Raw genomic sequence first — 16634 nt, forward strand, 5'->3', positions numbered from 1 at the left:
AGCGAGAGTCAGCGTAAATGAAATCATCATCATCATCATCCTGTACACAAATCTCTGGATGGATTTGTAAATCACGGTGACATTCCTAGGCTGAAAGGCGGAATAAATGCTCTTTAACATCATATATATCTAGTAAATAATATACTAGCTATTGAAGTCATACCACATAGTATAGAGGATTATTGCTTCAACCACAGTAGACTATATCACTATAGAAGTAAAGGCGGCGTTCGCAAGTCAAAGCAGCCCAACATCAAAACGGACCTAATAGATCCAAGGAACGCAGAAACTGACATCCAGTAGAGGCTTATATAAGGGGTGAACAGCGGTAATAGTTGTTGGGACTGGGGTTCCGCCAGCGTTTCTCCACCGCCTCCCTGACCGCCCGCAGCGGACCTGTAGACAGCAGATAGCTTCTCTTCTTCTCTCTCCTGCAGACAAACAATTTGATTTTCTCTCTCTTCTGCTCCCTTTCCTCAACAGTTCTGCTCTCCCCAGCTTCCCATTTTTAGGCCTCACTCAATCAATATACAACATTCACTAGGGCCCAAAGATTTGGTGGAACATTCAACCAAAATTTTGGGCCTCACTCAACTGTATCCCCCATTGATTCTATGTTCCACTGAATTCATCATGATCTTCTCTGGCACGGGCTTGATCTCTCCATTTATCTTCGACCGGAATGCATGTTCCACCGAATTCGTCATGATCTTCTCTGGCACGGGTTCAATCTTTTCATGCATTAGCCTTGAACGGGAAATCAGAAATGTTTGATACTCTTACAAGCTAGATACCAAATGGTTAGAAATTGCTTTCATGATGGCGTTCTTGTCTGTATTTATGCAACTTGAATCATTGGGAAGGCAATGCCAGAAGCTGAGAAGGGTCTGATAGAAAATCCACCCAAACGATGCAAGAATCAAATGGTATATTAAAGCCTCATCAGCCACCCTCCCTTCCAGCCAGGATCCAAAATCACTATTGACGTTGCTCTTCTTTCAGCCTGCGAAAATAACTAGATATAGTAGCAATTGTTCCCCTCCTATCTCTTTCAATCTGATCAAGTCGCCATGCTTTACGCAAACGATACTACCCCAGCTGAAGATGTCAGCCTCGAGCCCATCGCAATCTGTGGCATGGGTAAGTGTGAATACCAAAGAAGTTCAATGATCCACTAACCGTAGTGCAGCCTGCCGTCTGCCTGGCAAGGTCGACTCCCCCTCGACCCTGTGGGATCTGCTCCTGAGAAAAGGCACCGGGAACACTATGCGAGTCCCCAGGTCCCGGTTTAATATTGACGCACACCTTCACAAGAACGGTGACCGCCCTGGCAGCATGAATGTGGGCGGTGGTTACTTCCTCGACGGCCCTGCAGAGAAATTCGACCCCACGTTCTTCAACATGACACCCGTCGAGGCCATGTGGCTGGACCCACAGCAGCGAAAGATCCTCGAGGTCTGCTACGAGGCACTTGAGTCTGCTGGTCTGACCTTGGAGCAGGTTTCCGGCACCAATACGGGTGTCTTCGTTGGCAGCTTCACTGCCGACTACCAGCAGATGACCTTTCGGGATCCGGACTTCCGCCACAGCTATGCGGCCACTGGTGTTGATCCAGGTATTATCAGTAACCGTGTAGGAAATGTCTTTGACCTGAATGGGCCGAGGTAAGGATCCGTGCTTCACAGACATATGGACGGAACTAAAACAATCGAAGCTTCACTATCAACACCGCATGCTCCTCGTCGGTGTACGCAATCCATCATGCCTGCCATGCACTGCGTGCTAGAGATTGCGAAGCAGCTCTGGTTGGTGGTGTCAACTTGATCCTCACGGTTGATCAGCATATGAACACCGCCAAACTGGGTGTGCTATCGCCGACCTCATTCTGCCATACGTTCGATGCTGCTGCCGATGGATACGGCCGTGGCGAGGGTGCTGGCGCTCTGTATCTGAAGAGACTGAGCGATGCTATCCGCGATGGCGACATCATTCGAGCCACCATTCGCTCTTCAGCTGTTAACACGAATGGTAAGGTTCCGGGCTATGGTATCACTTATCCGAACATGAAGGGCCAGGAGAAGGTCATCCGCGCCGCATACAAGCGCGCCAGTCTCGATCCAGACCGGACTGCCTATTTTGAATGCCACGGGACCGGTACACCAGTGGGAGATCCTATTGAAGTCCGTGCTGCGGCTAGTGCTATGAATGACACTCGTTCAGAGGATCGACCCCTGATTATTGGCGCTGTTAAGCCCAACATTGGCCACAGCGAAGCAGCCAGCGGAATCTTCGCCGTCATGAAGGCTGCGTTGATGGTGGAAGCGGGTGTGATTCCCGGTGTCGCTGGTCTCCAGAAGGTTAACCCGGAGATCCCCGAGGAGGAGTGGAACGTCAAGGTTAATCGCGATACCCTGCCTTGGCCCGATGAATTTGAGTCCCGCAGAGCCAGTATTTCCTCTTTTGGATACGGTGGCACCAACGGCCACGTCGTTGTGGAAGAGGTAAAGGCACAGTATCCGCAATATCAGCACGGGGCCCGCAAGGCCCTGGCCCACTATGACCACTCATCCACCAGGCCGCTACTCGTCACCTTCTCGGCGCACGAAAAGACAACCCTGATCCGCAACATCGAGGCGCATTCCAAGGTAGTCAATCAATACTACCTCTCAGACTTTGCGCACACCCTAAACAACCACCGCAGTCGCTTCGCTCAGAGGGCATTTGTTGTTGCTAGCGAGCCCACAGCGGCGTCTGATATGGCAATCGCCAACTTCAAGTTTGGCCTCTGCACCAAGCCTATTTCCAATCTTTCCTTCATCTTCACCGGACAGGGTGCGCAGTGGGCAGCGCTCGGTCGAGAGGCCATTGAGACCTTCCCCGTTTTCCGCGACAGGATCCGACGCTTGGATCGGGTGCTTAAGGGCATCAATCATCCTCCCACCTTTTCGATCGAGGAGGAACTCACGACTCCAGCAGGGACGAGCCGAATCAACAACGCTAATATTGCTCAGCCGACGCTGGTGGCCACTCAAATCGCCCTCGTGGACCTCCTGGCATCGTGGAACATCGTTCCTATTGCTACTGTCGGTCACTCAGCGGGTGAATATGCAGCGGCGTATACTGCTGGTCTGGCCTCTGCTCCGGAGACCATCATCGCCGCTTACTACCGCGGCTACTCACTGGCGCGTAACGCACCCGCCGGTGGTTCAATGATGGCGGTAGGCCTTGGCCGTGATGAGGCCGAGCTATATCTCGCCCGCGTCAGCAATGAGCTCGTAGTTGCCTGCGAAAATTCCCCCTCTAGTGTTACTCTTAGTGGCCCGGTCGCCGCCATACATGAGGCCCGAGACCGCTTTGCAGAAGACAAGATCTTTGCTCGCGAGTTGCGGACTGGCATCGCATACCACTCGCCTCATATGGAGCCTGTCGCCGGCCCTATGGTGGACTTGGTCACCAATGCTTACCGCAAGCTGGACAGCTATGACCACCAGTGGCGCTGCCCACGCAGGACTATGATTTCCTCCGTCACCAGCTGTCCCGTTGCGACAGGAGACATCACCCCAGCCTACTGGGCGCGCAATCTCACTGGCCGTGTACTGTTCAACACCGCCGTACAGACCCTCGCAAAAATAGACGATCTTGAAGATATTGGCGGTTTTGTTGAGGTGGGCCCTCACTCGGCTCTGTCCGGGCCCTTCAAGCAGATCTGCCAGGCGAATGGTTTCAACCGTTACGCGTATGTTCCTACTCTGATCCGGAACCAGGATGGGGCGCATTCGCTACTTAAGACAGCCGGTGAGCTCTTCCTCGCAGGATATGCCGTAGACATGTACAGGGTGAATCGACTAGACGGTCCTTCCCTGGACTTCCAGCTGGACTTGAAGGGCTCTGGCAAGCGTCCGTTCACTCTGACCGATCTGCCCCTGTACCAGTGGAATTATGACAGGGTCTACTGGGCAGAGCCTCGTATCAGCGCCGAGTACCGTCAGCTCACCCATGCGCGCCACGACCTGCTGGGTAGCAAGATCCCCGGACTGTCATCTCATGCAATGGTCTGGCGGAATATTCTGCGCATCCGGGACATCCCATGGCTTCAGGATCACAAGGTAAGTTCATCTCTCCGTAAAAGAGCAGAGAGCAGAGACAATTACTAATTTAAACTACCCAGCTCGGAGGTTCCAACATATTCCCCGCGACGGGACATATTGCTCTTGCCATCGAGGCGGCGCGACAGCACTGCGAGATTAGTGGTGTCAATGTTTCTGGAGCTGTGTTGCGCGATGTTGAGCTGAAGACCACGCTGATTATCCCGGACTCAGACGCCGGCATAGAAATCCAACTACGACTGTCCCAGAACTCCTCATCCAAGTCCCCCTCGTATCACTTCGCCGTGGAGTCCTGTACTGACAACAACTGGACGATTCACTCCGAGGGCACAATTCTTCCAGTTTCTGACCCTCAATCGGCGGATGTGCGCTCCCACTCCGTGAATCCCGGGGTCCTCACCCACCGACACGGGGGTAAGCGGTGGAACGACACCTTCCGTCGAGTGGGTTTTGAGTACGGCACCTCGTTCGACACCCTCGACAAGATCAGGACGCACGAGAAGTACTACCAGGCAGCTGGACAAATCCCCCTAGCTACCAGCAGCCGACGCATGGTCGACGAGTCCCGTTACATGCTCCATCCCTCCACCGTGGACTGCCTTCTGCAGCTCGTCAATATATCCATCCATGCTGGTCTTTACCAGACAATGCCGTGGGCGGCTGTGCCTATCAAGTTCGAGGAAATCACCCTACTTGTGCCGGGTGATGAAGCCGACACAGTCGGTCAGGCGGTGGCCTGGAACGATGTCCGCGGTGAGCGCGCTCGTTACTTCAACACCGATGCCCAACTAGCTACCCCCACGGGACGGGTTATCGTAGACATCAAGGGGCTTCATACAGTAGCATACGAGGCTGCTTTACCCCTGGGAGATAAGGCAGCTGCGAATCCAGCACCTTATGCCGCAGTGGAATGGAAGCCCGATTATACACTTTGTGAGCTGCAGAAAGTGCCCCTAGGACCTGACATGCTGCCCGATGTCATTTCCCTTCTGTGCCACAAAGAGCCTGTGGCTTCTGCTCTGCTGGTCGCTTCAACATCGACTTCTGTCGATCCCGAGAGTGTGCTTAGCAGACTTCCACCGACGGCTGAGCTTTCTGTGGCAGGGCAGACGTCGGAGAAATCCTCCTCGCGCATTAAAAATGTCGTCATCCCAGAAGGACCGCTCAACCTGGCCAAATTAAATGTCAAGGACCAAGGCCTGGTTCTTATCGCGGGTGAGGATGCCCAGCAGCTGGCAGAATCCGATATGTGGGCTTCTCTGAAGTCTATCCTCAGTGCTACCGGCATCACCCTCGTCCTGGTTGATAGCTCTGTGGCACCCACGGTCCAAACTAGCATCAAAAAGGCCGGGTTCTTCATCATGGCCAATGTCGCATCAGAGCAGACGTTGTTGCTTGTCTCCCGCTTCATGGAGGAGGACTTTTCCAGCAGCAGCCCAGATGATTGCATCAAACTAGTCTACTCCCGTCTCCATTCAGCTCCACCCCTCGCTCTAGCAGGCGCTCTGCGACTTCAGGGGATTGAGGTATTCGTCAAGACTCTCGAGGAGGTGGATTTGACCACTGACAAGGAGCTCGTCCTATTCAACCCATGCGCCAATATTCTCTCCCAGCCGGAAACGACGTCGTTTGACGCACTTACACAGATCATCGCGTCTGGGACGTCTGTCCTATGGCTCACGACAGGGGTCAACGCCTGCACGTCCACCGATGGCGGCATGGTCCCAGGTTTCCTGCGGGTGCTGCGGGAGGAGCAGAAGATGTCCAAGCTGACCTGGTTGGATGTGGATCAGGACGAAACGTTTGAGTCCATCGCACAGAAGCTGGTGTCCATCCGTCATGGTTCCGCCAGGTCGGTGACTGAAAACGAGTACTGGCTGCACCAAGGCATGTGCCATATTAGTCGGATTGTGCTGAACGATGAGCTCAACGCCTGGATGGTCCCTGATGAAAATAAATTGGCGCAGATGCCCCTACCCAGTGGTCAACTACTCCAGGCCAATGCCGAGCAGGGTAAGATTACCTTTACCCACAGCAACCGCTTTGATGGCATGTCTCTCCAGCCGAACGAGATCGAAGTTCAGGTTACCTCCTGCGAGGTATTCAACCAAGACCTGCAAGCTCCGGCCGAGGGCCCTCGGGTGGTCGCTGGCACCGTCCTCAAGGTGGGAGACAGCGTGGATCAAGATCTCTGGGGGAAGACGGTTGTAACCTACGTGACGAACCCGCTCGAGACTATCGTCCGAGTGCCATGGGTAATGTCAGTCCAGTGCGATCCTGCCGTCGAGAATCATTTCGTTTCAGCCCTGCCAGAGCTGTGCCGGGCTGTCGACGCTGTTTCGAGCGTCTCAGGCTCCCTTACGGAAAAGCATGTCCTCCTCCTTTCTTCATCGAAGTCCTTCTCCAACGCTCTCGCCCAGATCAGCAGGGCCTTGCACTTCCCGCTCGCCGTAGCTGAGGACATGTCTCACATCCGCCAAGTTATGAAGATAGCCGGGTCCGCGCTGGTCGTCGTGGCTGAGGACTTCTCCGGTAGGAACCAGAAGGTCTGGCGTGAGATGCCCTCTGGTGGATGGTTCATACTAAGCAAAAATGTCCACGGTGCCCTGTCTGCCCCATCGGATGTCACTCCATTCACGCGCGGTGTACGCTTCGCTGCGACATCAGTCAAGTCTACGTTCAACATTGACAAGACGGCACTGGGCAAGATCATGCGTGCGGCCGTTGCATCCATTGAAGGACCAATGGAGCCTGCCCTCGTCTACAGTACCAACGATGTGAACCGCGCCACAAGTATCACCGCTAAGAGATACATCATGACATACAATTACAATAGTGACGTTGTCGAGATTGCCCCATCCACCCCAAAGCTGCACTTCTCCTCTAAGGACATCTACCTATTGGCTGGCTGTCTAGGCGGCCTCGGCCGCAGTCTCACGGCGTGGATGGTAGAGCGCGGCGCGCGCCACTTCGCCTTTATCTCGCGCTCCGGAGCAGATAAACCCGAAGCCGCGCAGCTGATATCCTCTCTCCGCGAGGTGGGTGCCCACCCCCAGGTCTTCCGCGGTGATGTCTCCAATGTCTCCGACGTAAACAGCGTCATCCAATCCGTCACGTCCGGGCTCAATGGCAGACGCATCCGCGGCGTTGTCCACGCGGCCATGGTGCTCCAGGATGGCATCTTTGGCCCCCAGACATCCATTGAAAAGTTCCAAGCCGCTATCACGCCTAAGGTGAACGGAGCGCTCGCGCTGCATCATGCGCTCAAGGACCACGAACTGGACTTCTTCGTTATGACAACCTCCATCTCTGCTATCGTTGGCCAACCAAGTCAGTCCAATTACGCCGCCGCCAACAGCTTCTTGGATAACCTGGCCTGCCAGCGCAATCGCATGGGTCTGCCCGCTACATCCGTGGCGCTACCTATGGTTCTAGGCGTGGGTGTCGTGGCGGAGAACGACGCGTTGGAGGACAAGATCACGCATCGCGGTATGTATGGAATCGACGAGCGCGAAATGCTTCGCGCGTTTGAGGCAGCCATGTCGTCGCGGCCTCGGTTGGATCCGAAGTATCAAGACGCTAGTATCTTGTTGGGTCTGGACCCGTCGCGGTTAGCGGGGGCATGGGCGGCTGCCAGCAAGGATATCGATCTGGATTGGGTCGAGGATGGCCGGTTCATTGGGCTGAAGGCACTGGTCGAGGCGGCGTCTGATAGAAAAAATGGCGACGAGGCCAAAGATGGCGGCGAGGGGGTGTCGCGACACAGGCAGTTGCAGCTGCGCAGAGTGATGGTGTCGATGCCGCGGTGGGTGTCGTCGCTGCGTGCCTTATACAGAGGTGTGCAGGTATCTTGATGATGTCGGTGGAAGACTTTGCACTAGAGGGATCTAGCGTTGCTGGGTATGGGTTGGACAGTATGATTGGAACTGAGCTGCGCAACTGGTTGTTCAAGACGTTTGGTCTTATTATCCCTTTCCAGGAGCTGTTGTCGACGTCGTTGACGTTCAAGGGGTTGTCTCTGTTGGCCTTGGAGGCTTTGGGGGTGAATGTTGGCTAGCCTAGGGATGTGTGTTGCTTTAGTTTGAGTGATGTATGCTACTTCCGCTAGTCAATAGTAACCACCTATCAATGATAATGAAGGATGAGATACTGGAGATCGAGGCCAATTAATCGTGATTGGTAGTGCTTTTCGAAAACCGCGCCGCTAGACTGGCCAAGCACCCTTTGCCGCTCGTGGCTGGTGAAATACCCTGTGAGATGAAAGTAGGTCTCGATACAGAGTATTCGGTTAAAAAAGCGAGAAGAGTTTCATCAATAGCGTTCAATGAGTAACTAACGATTGACTTCATTTGCAGTCCAGCGGCGGAAGTTGTAGTATCCGATGTCATCTTCGAATCTAGCATCTCGACCCAACTCTTTGAGTGCCTGCCAGCTTGATTCTGTTGTAATATATCATATTGTACCGGGATCAATTCCTGACCTCATGGAATTATCAGCTATGGTTGGAAATCAATCTGGAGGTTGCATGTTGTACATAAATCGTCAAATTTCCTGTCTGAAGAATAACAAGCAATCTTCCTCTGAAAACAACAGGTTTAATATCCGGCTCGTGGAGCACGGCCCAGTTGTGCGGTTTGAGACGTTGAAAAATCTATGAGATATACTGAATAAGTGCTGTCTTAGGGACTACTATGCTTCAAAAGAGAACTTTGAGCTATACGGTTCGAAAGGCCGTGCTGTATTCTTGGTTACTGTCGGATCTCAGCTACAGCCACACCGGAACGATTATCGTCTCTGCATTCAGTCTGTATGTAACAAAAAATCACTTCTATAGGTGCCTGGGTCGCTAAATGAGTGCGTGCGGTCAGAGTCTCAGTCGTGCCGACTATACCGCTGCTGAATAAGGTATTGTATGAATTATCTTGATACGCCCTCCAGCTGCAGCCGTCGGTCTTCTCTCTCTCTGTGTATTTAAGGCTTTACACCACTCTTATCTTGAGCCTCTTCTATTGATTGAGTGGTGGATATTCTGCATGACCAACTGCCTGATGAACTGCTGATATTTCTAGCGGGGTAGGAGCTTGGTGAGCCTATCTGCCACCATAGTGGCTGTTGGAACCCAGCATACACGGGTTTGATCATCTCTGACCTTCTGTCTCAACCAGTAGCAGTGTATATCAATATGCCGCAGCTTAGTGCGTAACTTGGGATCTTCCTTAGTGAGTAAGTGTCTATCTCGTTTAGAACAAGCTAGAATTGATGACGAAGGGACTGGAAATGATATCGCGGCGCTTTAAATACTGCTAGGAGATTGCGAACATAGACGTTCTTCTACTGTAAACTGAAGTTGTGTCGATCTCGTGCAGGCAGAACTATTTCTCAAAATGACGGAGCCCGCAGCTTCTATCTCGGGATCTTCTCTATCATGGGAAAGCGATCTACATTCGTAGGAGGACTTGACATCGAATTTCTTTTTCAAGAAAGTGAATTGGCTGAAGAGAAAATCCATCCCATTCTAGGACATGGATGTATTGCTATTCAAAATCTGAGGTTGGTATTGGCTACAGAACTCCACGTCACATACATATGTAATTGAACATACGCACTAGAATGCAAGGCTGAGAACCGGGGGCATTTTGGGGGCGCTCGAGGCGGCTCTTAAAGTGACCCAGTCCCCATCCGGCAAACTTGATACATACTGAAGCTCGGAAATCTTCTCTATAATAATACTATTTATTTAGTTAAGGATTAAGGCTTTCTGTTACAGACCCAGCGGCACGAGACGCTAGCAGGGATCAGATATGGAACAACGAGGGCTAACCAGTTGGTCAAAGAGGGCACCCAGCTAAGGGGGGCCCAAAAAAATGCTAAGCGGGGCCTAAATTTTGACCAAGTTTTTGGGCCCCCGTCGACTCGCTTAATCGACCGGGGCCCAAAGAATTCCTTATTGTCTAAGCTAACTTTATATATATAAATCTTTTTTTATCTTTTTTTATTCTATATCTACTATATTATAGTATCTTTATAAAATATTTCTATAATCCCTTATTTAGACCCTAATTCTAATTATTATAAGAAACTACTAATATAATAGTTAATAATAACTCTTAAGGAAATAGAAAGGGTATCCTATCTTAGAAAATATATAAAAACCTATTATATATCTAAAAGGCTACTACTAGCTAATTTAATAGTATCTCTAACGAGAGAAGGAGACTTTATAAATATCTTAAGAAAAAAAAGGTCTTGGCTATCCTAGAAAGACTTAGATAATAGATTAATATTCGTAAAGACCTATATTAGAGTAGAACCCTCTAATATAGTAATAAGATACTAATTACTATCTTTAACTACCGATAATATTATATAAGAATCTTATAATATACTGCAATCTATAATACTCCTTTCCGAAGCACTATTTAATTTTTAAATTTACTCTAAAGTAGTGGCCTCTTATTACGCGTCGCCTCTGCGTCACTGAGAGTCTTCTGCTAATTAGGGTATCTTACTTTAGTTATTATAGAGTATAATAACTATATATACGGAGGTAGCTAGTTTCGGCCCCGTTAGTATAGACTTTGATCCTAAGAGTATCTCGTAACTATATTGTCGCTATACTAAGTCTTATATAGGCTCGGGTTTTGTTGAGTATTTTACAAGATATATTAGAGCGTACGCTGAGGAGGTTAGTCACTAAATAGGTATATAAAGTAAGCTCCTCTATTTATAGGATAATTATTATAAAGGTAAATTGAGAATAAGGCTAAAGGTAGTATCTAAGTGATAATATATAATTAATTATAAAGAACTAAATATATACCGAGGGAGTATTTCTTATATACCTAGTCCTTCTCGTCGCCCGATAAATCCGGAACTTATCGCTTAGTAGGATCCGCCTTATCGCCCGATAAGTCGTCCTATATTCGGTTCTAGTCATTACGTGACTTCTTACCAGCGAAAATCCGATACGTATAGACGTATAAATAATAGATTTCCTCTTAGGGCATATATTCTACTATCAGTTCCCGCCGGCGCTTAGGCTCGTGCTCACTAATCGGTTTATTGGCTCTCGGTGGCCCATCGTCAAGTTGTGGGGTCCTCAGATAACTGGCGTCTGCAGGATCCGTAACACCTTCCTCCGAACAATCCTGTCACCACCAGAACAACAGAAACCTGTGTGGTGGTTCATCTCTCTTGGACCGAATGTCCTTTCCTTAGATCTCTTCCCTAAGGCTCACGCCTTCTTCGAGAGCGGCCGATCGATCAGCACACTTGTAGCCCTGGTGCCAGGAACAGTAGCCAGAGCAGCAGCTAGAGTTCAATCTACACCCTGTTTTCTCGTTAGCGGCTTGCAAATACGATAAGGTAGCTCCTACTTACTGGTGTTATTTGGACGGCACATAGGCTCAATATCAGGGCCCTTCTCTGGAAGAGGACCTTCCTCTTCGAGAGCGGCCGATCGATCAGCACACTTGTAGCCCTTGTGCCAGGAACAGTAGCCGGAGCAGCAGCTAGAGTTCAATCTACACCCTGTTTTCTCGTTAACGGCTTGCAAATACGATAAGATAGCTCCTACTTACTGGTGTTATTTGGACGGCACATAGGCTCAATATCAGGGCCCTTCTCTGGAAGAGGACCTTCCTCTTCTTCGAGAGCGGCCGATCGATCAGCACACTTGTAGCCCTGGTGCCAGGAACAGTAGCCGGAGCAGCAGCTAGCGTTCAATCTACACTCTGTTTTCTCGTTAGCGGCTTGCAAATACGATAAGATAGCTCCTACTTACTCCTGCCATTCGCACGGCACATAGGCTCAACCTCAAAGTTGCCAAAAACATTGACGACGACGTGGCCCTGGTCCGAGTTGGCCATCTGCTCAGGGGTCTGCTCGGGCACCTTCATGTCAACGGCATTGTCGTTCTGAGTAGCGGGTGCTCCGATGGCGGAAGCCGCCAGGGCCAGGAGCAGAAGGGTAGGTCGAGGCACCATGATGGCGACTTAACAATGGGACAGATATAGTTTTTGGTGGATTGGGACACGATGTAAAACTCGTGAGATCGTGGATGGAGAACCGGAAGCTGGGAGAATTCAGGGTTTATATAGCAAAAATAGGACACCACAGGACGGTCGAACCCTCAGCACACTTATCAGCCGTACTCGATTGCATGAGGGGATACAAAAGTCCGTGGCGAGCTGCGCTGTGCCATCACATTAAGCGCACACTGCCGATCCCGTTCCGATGTACAGATAAAGTGGAGGAGTGGCCCAATCCTCCCGCGATGTAGATAAGGAAGATCGATTGATGATGATGTTCCATTGGATTGGGCTTACCGTATGATGCAGATCTCAGCTTTAGCGAGAGGCGAGCATCTCGGGTCGAGATGAACCTGTGGAGAATTTGTGATGTAATTCAGCAATCAATTCGACCTATGGCTCTGCAGGGTGCGTCGATCCAGGCAATCTCTCTGTACTATCCCCGCTGTGTCGGGGTTATAGTGCACCCACAATACATGTTTGCCGCTAAATCGGTGGGTCGACCGGGGAGGTTAATGCGAGTAGCCCAGGGGGGTGACTGCGCTGAGGACAGCATTTCCGAAGGAGAATGTAGCAAAAATGCCGCACAGTAGCACTGATCGACAGAGCAGCCAGTCGAGGCAACCTAGGACTCATTGCCGTCCCGGTGTGGATAGTGAAGCATAAAAAGACAGCAATTCTCTGTGATACTAGCCTCCTGTCAGGTACGATCGCTTCCCGATGGCGCAATCTTCACTTTATCTCATTGTTTATCATGGGATTGCAAGTCCATACCCGCCCTTCTCTTGGGGGTTGGTTGGGGGGTGGGGGAACTGCATCGGAAAACGGGGTTGGAGATGAATTGGCGATGATCGAGGAGTATCTTGTAACCAGCGATCTTTTCCCCGCACGTTCATCGCAGGGCGAGCTGAACACGATCTGTATATGTGATATAGACGTGGGGCCAGATGGATCAATAAATGTTGAAGAAGGGAGGAGGAGGTGCATTCATGGTGCGTCAAGATGCGACGGAAGGACCGAGATCCACTCGGTAGCGGAGAAGGATGGGAGCATCGAGACGACGATCTATCATGTTCCCTCGGGCGCAGTGGCCAAGGCTTATCACTTACTAGTTATGTTTCTGAGTGCGTCAAGGCCTCGTTCTTGTCCTGTGGGTATTTTGCACTTCATCGGTTTCGTCTCTCTTGGCCAGAACCCACCATATTTCTCTGGAGTTTATTATTGTTTCACCACCTGCCGTTCCCCGAACCCTCTTGTTGACCCTTTATTTTTTTACCCATCGACTTTGTATCTCCTCATTAACAATGTCCTATACACTATATTTTCCCGGCCATTCTACTCTTTCGTTATCTAATAGTTGTATACAATACCCTAGCTAGTATGTATTATTACTCCGTTGGATATATACGTATAGCCGGTTTTCAGCAGTGCGAACTTTCGCCGATAAGATAAATAAGCGATAATAGTGACAATAGAGTTTTGGTCTTTACGTCAGTGATTGTGTGTTCAACTAAGTTGAAACGAAAAAAGGAGGAGCTGAAAGAGGAACCTAAACTTCCGTTTAAAAGTGAGGCCGCAAACAAGTGGTGAGAAGGTACTAGCTTAAACAACGTTCTCTTTAATGGTATATAGAAATTTATAATTTTATAAAGGGTCTACCAAGATGGTGAGGCATGAGGTTATTCCCAACTAACGGAAGGGGTTAATCAGGTGATATCATATGATTCACCCCTTCCGTCAGTTAGGAATAACCTCATGCCTCACCATCTTGGTAGACCCTTTACAGTTTGATATAGCCGAGTCTAGACTAAAGAGTAATAGTGGCGGTAAGGTATCTTTATACCCGAAAAGGTAATAAACACGCGATTCTAAGAGAACAAAAGCAAAAGTAGAGAAAAGGTAAATCAATCCGAGGGAAGAAGAGCAAAAAGATGGGGAAGGTAAGTTAAGTCGAGTACACACGTTAGCATTCTAGGGATATACAGGAGTTTCGTTCGGGTAAAGAATAAAGGGGCGTTCAGGATAGATAGGACGCAAAAAGACGAATAGAAAAGAAAAAGAGAAAAACATACAACAGCCAGGATTCGCTGGTGGTCACCCACCCAACTACTAACTAGCCGGCGTGTGGCTTAAGTACGGCTGAGCGGACGGGAAGCCCTGTTCTCCACACCCTGTGGTCGTATGTACCTGAAATAACATCTTTGTAGTTTATATAGCTGGAATATGTAGAATCTTTTTTATTCCACTGACTTTTTTACCCCTAACCAGATCAATGTTAAGAATCTATTCGAGGCCAAATACTAGCCCACTACCTATTTAGGATTCTAAGAGTGTCCTTTCTTGATGGTGCGCTGGATCAGTCTGTCTCGTAAATACAGCGCTGACGATCAATGGAGATGTTAATTTGTTAGATGGACACTGCTTCTAATAGATTTCTCATTAAAGTAGATGGTATCATTTCCGCTATGGTTTCGAGATATTCCGCTGGATAAACCTCACCAATGCTTCTCTTCCATCAATCTTAATCGGCGCTTCGATATGCATCGCTCTCGGCACATCTTTCCTTGCAATATCCAGTCCAAGATCATGGCCTCTGCTCTCTAAGCGACCCGCCACCTCCGGTGGAACGACCTCGTCTTGTTCGGGAGACAAAATCAAGATTGGAGGAACCGATTGATCTCCTGCGGTGCGATCGCGATAATCAGCAAGTTGCTCCAGCGCGGTAGCAGTGCACCAGGTATTCCACGAGAACGGCCAGAGATACCGATACGGCAGCCATTTTTGAGGATACAGCCCGATCAGCATATCTTTGATACTGGAGATGGGCGCTTCTAGTATCAGTCCGGCTATTGGTGCTAGCCTAGCCGGACCCGTGGATTGTTCCGCATGGCGACGCGTGAGATATGAAGAAAGCGCGGAGCTTGCAACGGCGCATCCGAGGCTATGGCCCCAGAGGATAATCTGCAGGTCCGTGTCTGGTGCTGAGTATGTTTCTGATACCCAGTTCAGAAATGCCTGGGCATCGAGTTCGATGCCTGATTGGGTTGCGCGACCCGAGGATGTCCAGTATCCGCGGTACGACAGTGCAACAATGGAATAGCTCGGGTCATCGGGTGTTGGTTGGGACTTCGTCGCGATGGTTCGCAAAACCTGCGAGAGAAGCGGGAGTCGAAGAGGTGTCGACCCGCCATTTCCTTGGAAATAGCAAATCACAACTGACTTTTTCTTCATTTTCTCCCTTGAATCAATTGGCTTCTGGCGCTGGTCTTGGACTGGGATGTGTCCTTCGCAGACAGCCAATTTTGTCCCATCGAGACTTCGAATTCGTTTTTCTTGCCAGCGTACGGGCTTGCATTCAGACTCATATTCGGAGATTTTGTCTGAGCGTGAAAATGGTGGGAGCCAAGAGAGATACAACAGTTTGTTCTGCATGACAATGATCCAGAAACATTTCCACGTCCAGAGGCCGAGGAGGAGCCCAATGAAGATAACGGGTGGGAGTAGGAGAGGTGGGATGGAACTTGTGAATAACGTGCGTGAATGTTTGCTGTTACTTGGTAGCAAGATGTTTTTCTTTTGATGGATGCTTGGCCTTTTTATTGTCGGGCCGTAAATATAATATTGAGGAGCCTCCCATCCTCGAATGCCATTGATGGAACCGGATGTGTGAAACGGATTGCGCTGAGCGCGCCTTATAATCAATCTTCTCAGCATCAAAGAGAATTAGGAATAGCCATAGGCTGTGAAGGGTCCTCTAGGTGACTGTAGATAGGAAGAGAATCCTCAAGAGCCGCAATAAGAGATCGATAATGATGCCTTGTTTGTAAGGCCCAAGATGTCATGCCGCTGATCATGTGACTATACTAGAGAAGAACATGTCGTTTGCACCTTGTATGCGAACTTATACGCCCTTCTACTCCACACCTTACGCGACATCAATTTGAGTTGACACACCGGTATGCAGTTTATAGTCAAACCCATTTTAACTCCTGAGCCTTTTCTTGCTTCCAAATCCCTAATAACATTACGCCTGTTTCTATCAGATCAATCTTTTTATCTATGATCATTCCTGATTATTTCGCCCCCTGATCGACAAGGCTCTCTACTCGAATAATGTTTAGTGCAAGCAAAAAATACTGTGAAGTGAGAGATTGATTTAGGATTTGATAGCACCCCTCGAGGTCGATGCTAAACCGGGCGAAGGCATTTATCGAGGTAGAGGGCTAGTATACTAAATATCATTTATATAGCTACAGGGAGGCTTAGAACAAAGAGTTCCAAAGCTTTCTGATATTCATCAAATCGTGGGTCAGGGGGCCGGGGAAAGGGGGGCGAGAATGTACAAAATCAGCCTTGTTAGACTTCATGAAACATTGGCAAGAGAGGCTGTTGACCGCCAAGTCCATGACCAAGACTCATTAAAGAAAAAGTACATACACTCTCTTGCTCCACATGCACTGAGGACTGGGCGTTGTTGTGGAGTTTATTGTGCTGCCTT

The 16634-nt window shown here is 49.7% G+C and overlaps 2 protein-coding genes across 2 annotated transcripts, besides 2 other annotated features; one reads left to right on the forward strand and one right to left on the reverse strand.

The window, feature by feature from the left end:
- Positions 1-1070: 1070 nt before the first annotated feature.
- Positions 1071-8163, forward strand: NUU61_009074 (type I polyketide synthase; the record flags this gene model as incomplete). Its single annotated transcript, XM_056659599.1, has 5 exons — positions 1071-1140; positions 1190-1664; positions 1715-4106; positions 4169-7891; positions 7942-8163. The coding sequence occupies 5 exons, from the start codon at positions 1071-1073 to the stop codon at positions 8161-8163; spliced, it is 6882 nt and encodes a 2293-aa protein (XP_056507892.1).
- A 3515-nt stretch (positions 8164-11678) lies between these two features.
- Positions 11679-12091, reverse strand: NUU61_009075 (uncharacterized protein; the record flags this gene model as incomplete). Its single annotated transcript, XM_056659600.1, has 2 exons — positions 11679-11839; positions 11890-12091. The coding sequence occupies 2 exons, from the start codon at positions 12089-12091 to the stop codon at positions 11679-11681; spliced, it is 363 nt and encodes a 120-aa protein (XP_056507893.1).
- Positions 12092-14245: 2154 nt separating this feature from the next.
- Positions 14246-14323: a sequence feature (Protein overlapping with rRNA (NUU61_009076, KAJ5084497.1) was converted to a misc_feature.).
- A 312-nt stretch (positions 14324-14635) lies between these two features.
- Positions 14636-15850: a sequence feature (Protein overlapping with rRNA (NUU61_009076, KAJ5084497.1) was converted to a misc_feature.).
- Positions 15851-16634: the final 784 nt, after the last annotated feature.

The sequence above is a fragment of the Penicillium alfredii genome, assembly GCF_028826965.1.
Source record: "Penicillium alfredii strain IBT 34128 chromosome Unknown utg000011l_segment0_segment0, whole genome shotgun sequence".
NCBI lineage: Eukaryota > Fungi > Ascomycota > Eurotiomycetes > Eurotiales > Aspergillaceae > Penicillium > Penicillium alfredii.